Source organism: Nylanderia fulva, unplaced genomic scaffold (assembly GCF_048542155.1).
Source record: "Nylanderia fulva isolate GAGA-0341 unplaced genomic scaffold, ASM4854215v1 Scaffold195, whole genome shotgun sequence".
NCBI lineage: Eukaryota > Metazoa > Arthropoda > Insecta > Hymenoptera > Formicidae > Nylanderia > Nylanderia fulva.
Window position 1 is genome coordinate 151,789 of NW_028190217.1, and position 6,744 is coordinate 158,532.

The 6,744-nt window shown below is 52.2% G+C and overlaps 1 protein-coding gene across 1 annotated transcript; it reads right to left on the reverse strand.

Annotated features, from left to right (window-relative positions):
- Positions 1–1,240: 1,240 nt before the first annotated feature.
- On the reverse strand, positions 1,241–6,421 carry LOC114932857 (uncharacterized). The gene has a single exon (XM_029305264.2). The coding sequence runs from the start codon at positions 6,419–6,421 to the stop codon at positions 1,241–1,243; it is 5,181 nt and encodes a 1,726-aa protein (XP_029161097.2).
- Between the last annotated feature and the right edge of the window lie 323 nt (positions 6,422–6,744).

The following is a 6,744-nucleotide window of genomic DNA, read 5'->3' on the forward strand; positions in this document are numbered from 1 at the left end:
TTTGCTCCATAATATCCTTGTATAGTTGGGTCAGCTGGGTTTTCAGGTGTTTCTCGACGTATATAAATTTTGAATTCACATATGTGAAGATGTCGAGGTTGTCGATTCTGACCTTGGAACGGCTTTTGAATGTCCGTTCGGGCCTCGTTTCGAGGATACACAGCTTGGGATGTTCCGTTCGCCAAAGGTTGTATCCGCATACGTTGGTCTCGGTTGTCCTTGCTAATGCGAAGGTTGTATCACGCGCCGTGACTGTATAAATCGTTGGCGCTTCCTCTTGGGGAGTGCCGGGCGACAATCGATATGCTATTCCTTCGTAGAGAACATCGTATCGTCCAAAGTGACAGTTGTCAATTGGCAGGATTGTCCAGAAGGTGGAGGCGCCGTCGGCATCAATGCATTCGCCTGTCGTTACGGGACAGCGAGTGCCGGATGGAAGTATCACTTCATTGTTATTGTATCCAACGGGCAGCTCCAATTGTCGTATCGTGATTCGTACTGAGGCTTGCACGATCACGTCGTCCCATGAACCGTATGCGTCGCTGAACTGGGTGCCGCTGCATTTTCCGTCTGTCTTAACTGATCCTGCGAGTGTCATTGCTCTTAGGTTTGTTGCATTTGGCTTAATCCCAGTAATGTGCTGGTTAACTCCTAGAGATATGGTCCCTGTTTCGTGCAATTTTCGGCATGTATCTGCCGATATTTCGTGGATATACTCCTGTCTTCCGTTCTGCACCGCTGCTATATGAGTGTTGGGGAATCGCCGGTCGAGAAATCGCCGGTTGGAATCCGACTTCCGTGAAGGAAATGTTACTTGAAGGGAATCGAACAGGTTACAATATCACTCACTTGAATTCACCGTATTATTATTTATTGTTGGTTGAATATAAATTAACGTGATAGATTGTCGCCGGGTAGCAGTTCCGTTTCATCGCGGAATAATCGTTAGACTCATCGCAAAGCCGCGCGATGGAATGCGAGGACTCTCCCCTACCCCAAGCTACTCGATCCACCTAGAGTGTGAAAGCGTCCTCGACCCATCGCGGTGCGCGTAAAAACTCGTTTGTTATTATTCGCAAATCGGAGCATTCCATGAGCTCCAATCGGGAGATATATTATTGATTCGACAGAGATCGACGGAGTCGTTCCAACATCCCGCCCGCCTCGTCTTTAAGACGAAACAAGGAGGTGCTGGTCCGAGACCCGCCGCCCGCCGTGAGATGTCTGGGTTTTAGATATCTTAATTAGGTTGCTCTCCTGAGTGGTTCGCGGTCAGGTCTGCAGGTTTGATGGGAAGTGGGCAGATCTTGGTGATAGGGCGGCGGAGAGCTGAAGTTGACGTCTCCACCGTGACCACGCGTACAATTCCGTCGTCCCCGGGGTGAACCTCGCTGATCCGTCCCAAGGACCATTTGGCTGGTGGCAAGAGGTCGTCCTTGATGAGAACCAGGGCGCCTGGCTGTAGATTTTCCGAGCGTTGCCGCCATTTACCCAATTGTTGTAGATGGTGAAGGTATTCTCGCGACCACCTGTTCCAAAAATGATCACGTAGATTAGTAATCAAAATAGACCTAGAGTTAGCCCTCCCATGGGTATCCGTCAGGGTGGGCGGTTCCGGTACATTAACTGGGCTCTCTCCTATAAGGAAGTGCCCAGGGGTGATCGCAGTATAATCGTTTGGATCATTGCTTAACGGATAGAGCGGTCTTGAATTGAGGCACGCCTCGATTTGACAAAGTAGTGTTGTCAATTCTTCGTAGGTAAGTATTTGATCTCCTAAGACGCGTCGGAGATGGTACTTAGTGGCCTTGACGCCTGCCTCCCAGAGTCCGCCGAAGTGCGGGGCAGAGGGAGGGATAAAAGCCCATTCCGTGCTGTCTTGAGCCAGCTGGGCTTTACAATCCTTGTAAAAATCGGCAGCGGCGTTGAATAGGTCCCGCAACTCTCGTTCGGCCCCTCGGAAATTGGTACCGTTGTCGCTAGTCAGGTACGCACAACGGCCTCTCCTTGCCACAAAACGCCTAAAAGCGGCCAGGAATGAGCTAGAGGTGAGATCCGATACGGCTTCCAAATGCACGGCTCTGGTGACCATGCAAATGAATAGGCAGATATATCCTTTGTAGCCTTTGCATCCGCGGCCCTTGGAAATTCGAAGCTTGATGGGTCCAGCGTAATCCACGCCAGTGGTCCAGAACGGTCGGGCCGGTCTGACTCGATCCGCTGGTAGATGGCCCATCTGTTGTTGAGAAGTGGTTCCCCTGAAACGAGCGCATTTTACACATTGTTTTACAACGGATCTAATTAGCGAGTTGGCTTGCAAAATCCAGTAACGGCGAGAGAGCACGCTCCTCGTGAGCTGCGGACCGCCGTGGAGGGTTCTTTCGTGTGCATCGCGCACGAGGAGTAACGAAAGATGGTTCTCTTTGGCGAGAACAATCGGGTGTTTTTCGGCAAAGGCCAACGGTGCGTGAGCAAGTCTGCCGCCTACTCTTATCAGCCCATCCTGTCCTTGGAAGGGCCGTAGCGACAGTAGTGGGGATCGACGGGCCAGCTGGGAGCCGCGGGAGAGGACCTTGATCTCCTCCGCAAAGTCCTGGTGCTGAGCGATGCGACACCAGCGCAATCGACAGCGTGCCAGTTCATCTGCAGTGAGATGAACGGCGTGGGGTCGTTCAACGTCTCGTAGCAGCCTGAGGCAGTATGCTGAAACTCTAATTAATTTAGAAAATGATGAGAATCGTGTAAGGACATCATTGTCGATTTTATCAGTAGTTAGAGTGGTAGCGTGTGTGCGCCGCTCCTCGGTTACTTCCTGTCGAGCATCACTTTCACTTGGCCAGTCACTTGACGGGGATCCCAACCATGGGGGTCCCGACCACCAAAGGCGTCGGTCTCTCAGCTCCGATGGCGAGATGCCCCGTGTAGCTAGATCTGCAGGGTTTTCTGACGTAGCAACATAGTGCCAATGATTCCCCGGCATTAATTCTTGTATGGCAGCCACCCGGTTGGCTACGAAAGGTGTCCAACGTGAGGGATGTGCTCGTAGCCATGCAAGTACCACCCTTGCGTCAGTCCATGCGTATAGAGGGCAGCTCTCCAATTTCAGATGTTTAGTGAGCCGACACAATAGCCGGGCGGCTAGTAGAGCACCGCACAACTCAAGTCTAGGTATGGAGACTGGTTTAATCGGAGTGATCTTGGTCTTAGCAAGCAGGAGAGTCACTTCAATGTCCCCGTGCGGCCCGAGCCCTCGCAGGTAGATCGCAGCGGCATAGGCTCTTTTAGAGGCGTCCGAGAAGGCATAAAGTTCCATTGGCGTGCGAATACCGGTCCACCGAGGTATCTGTAATAGATTCAGTTCAGGTAAGCGGGTAATGTATTTCAACCAACAAGTCTGTAACTCCGGGGGCAATTCTTGGTCCCAGTTTAAACCCGCCATCCACAGATCTTGTATTAATATTTTGGCTGCTACTATTACAGGAGCCGCCCAGCCTGCGGGATCAAATAGCTTAGCCACGAAGGAAAGTATGGAGCGTTTTGTTGGTTGTGTCGTCACATCAAATGACGGGACCGCCTTTAGGCCAAGTGTGTCCTTGGTGGGAGTCCAAAGGATGCCTAGGGCACCCACATTGTCGTTAGTTGCAATAAATCGTTGCCCCTGATCCCCCTCAGGACAGAGCGTTGCTTGATTAGCAGCCCATTTACTTAGATAGAGCCCTCCTGCTTGGAGTAGGCCTTCCAGTTGAAGTTTGAGTTCCAGGGCGTCTGCAAGAGTGTTGGCGCCAGCTAGTATGTCATCTACGTAAGTGTGGTTGCGGATTGCTGATGCTCCTTGAGGGAACCGGGACTCTTCATCTTCAGCCAATTGGAGCAAGGTTCTGATTGCCAAATACGGAGCCGGTGTCGTACCGTAGGTGACGGTGACGAGTCTAAAGTCTCGAACCTCTGACTCGGCGTCCGCCCGCCATACTATCCTCTGAAGATCGGCATCCTCTCGATTAATCCGAACTTGTCTAAACATTTTGACAATGTCCGTGGTGAAGGCAACTTGAAATAACCGCCATCTAGTTAGTATTAACCAAAGTTCTGCTTGAAGTTTTGGGCCGGGCAGCAGGAGATCATTCAGAGATGCTCCTGTGCTCGTTCGAAAGGAAGCGTTAAAAACTACCCGGATTTTTCCGCTTGGATCAGCTGTCTTAACCACTGCATGATGTGGCAGGTAGTATGAACCGTTGCCCTTAATTTCTGCTTCTGGCACCGGTTCCATGTGGCCGAGTTCAGAATAATCGTTCAAGAACTCGACGTATGACTGGTAGAGTGAAGGGTTTCTCCGTAGTCGACTCTCGGCTGCTAAGAGTAAACGCAGTGCCCCGCACCTTGAATCTCCGAGCTCTAACGAGGGCTCTTGCTTACGGGGTAGGCGAACGACATAACGTCCATCTGAGTCACGAGTGTGTGTCGTTGCGAACAGCCTCTCACAATAAGCTTCGTCCGGGGTGAGTGGGCACTCCCCAGACACCTCTTCTAGCTCCCAAAACCGCTGTAGTTGTTGTCGCAGATCCTGTTCAATGGTTACATGGTGACTTGCGATGTCAATTCCGGGCGGATAGTTCGTATGTCCAATTGCGCCCATCAATACCCAGCCAAAGACGGTAGAGTGAGCATACGGCTCTCCGGGTTGTCCGTGTTTAACTCCACTCTCGATTAGCATTCCGTAAACGTCGGCTCCGAGCACCGCGTCTACCGAGGCTGGTTTGTCGTAGTTTGGGTCTGCCAGCTGGATGCCACGTAGGTGAGGCCAGTGCCCTTTGTGAACCTGTTTGCCAGGAGTAAATGGAGTAAGTTTGGACATGACTAAAGCAGTAGGTATAGCGATCCGTAGGGTCGAGGACAGTTCGCTTCCGATCATGAGAGATACTGCATGAGTCACTCTCCCTGTTGTTACCCCCTGCAGGCCGGAGACCGTCACGTTCACTCTCCGGCGGCGTAGTTGGAGCTGTTGGGCGACGCGTTCTGATACAAACGAGGCTTCAGACCCGGAATCTAACAATGCTCGCACCTTAACCGTACGACCCGAATGCGAGATCAGTTTTATCATGGCGGTCGCAAGAAGAACCGTGTTATTCGTAGTGCTTGCCAAGGCGGCTACTGCCGTCGCATCAGCTTGATGTACGGACTTTTCTAATGAGGTGATGGCCGCATTTGAGTCTTGAGGTATCGTTGGAGCGGCTGATTGTATTACCCCGATGTGCAGGAGTGAGTGATGCTTCTCCCGGCAGTGCCGGCATCGGTTGATAGACGGACAGGCCGCTGCTGCGTGGTTGTGGCCTAGGCAGTTAAAGCAGGCTTTACTCCTTCTCGCTTGGTCTCGACGTTGTTCTACGGAGAAGGTTTTAAACTTGTCACACGATCGGAGCGGATGGCGTGCCTTGCAGAGTGGACACTGAGATCCCTCTCTAGTGCTGGAGGAATGTGACGATACATCGGTTTTTCGTCCGTTGCGTTTGCCTCCCTTTGTTTTGCCTGTTATCGCTGTTGAACGCGGGTGAGCCGCTTCCAGGGCGCGAGCTCGGGTAAGGAGAAAGGTTTTCAGCTCGGTGAAGGACGGAAAGTCCGAACTCGACTCCTGTGACGACTCCCACAGGAGGCGCGTTGATGAATCTAATTTGCCCACTATAATGTGAACAAACCAGTCATCCCAATGTTCCACCGGTCTTCCCAGGGCCCGGAAAGAGCGTGATGACTGGTTCGCCGTGCTGATCAATCTATTGATCTCTTGGGATGACTGTTTGACAATTGGCGCGCTAAGCAGGAGTTCTCGCATGTGAGTCGTTAAGAGCACTCTTCGATTATCAAAACGCGAGACCAGTTCGTCCCACGCCAGGGCATAGCCTTCAGCTGACATTTCAATGCTTGAAACTACTGCGGCGGCCTCTCCGGCAAGACTAGCCTTAAGATATTGCAACTTCTGAATTGGTGCGAGGCCGTCCACTTCATGCACTAGAGACTTGAAGAGATCCCGAAACCCCTCCCAGGCCAATGGGTCTCCGTCGAACGTAGGCAAATTGATTTTCGGTAACTGGATCTGGCGAAGGACGGAACCGGCATCCGCATTTGTCGACGTCGTCTCCATAGACTTAGTAGTCTGAAGGTGAGCTATGATGCGGGACTTCGTTGAAAGATAGTGCTCTTCAATTAGTCCATAGACGTCCTCCTTGATATAATCCGTTTGATCTATTTTGTCGCATATTACCAGGGAATCATGTGCATCAAAGAATTTTGCCCAATAAGACTCCAGGAGCTCAAGGCGAGCAGTCATGTACGCACGAGTCATTTTGTCCCTTCCGGCTTTGATCAAGTTGTCCCAGAAGCGCTCAATGTAGCCCGCGGTCGCCCGTTGTTTTTTAATTGCGGCTTCCATTTCAAAGAGCGTAGCAGCCAATTAATTGCAGGCGCAAAGTGCGATGCTCACTCGGCGAGCGAATCGACGACGTTGGTATGCACAGTACGCGTGAAGAGCTTCGATGCCCCGCGCGTAGCGGCACACGCGTACAGCAGAGCGACGTCAATGCACGCGTGACACACACGGAGCGCGGAGCCGCGGCGCGTGTATGGTCGGCACACGCGGAGCGAAGCGACGGCACCGAACTTGCGAGACACGCGGGGCGTGGAGCGACGGCGCGTGTTTGCGCGGCACCCGCGAAGATCGGAGCGACGGCACTGTAAGTGTGGCACACGCGTGGT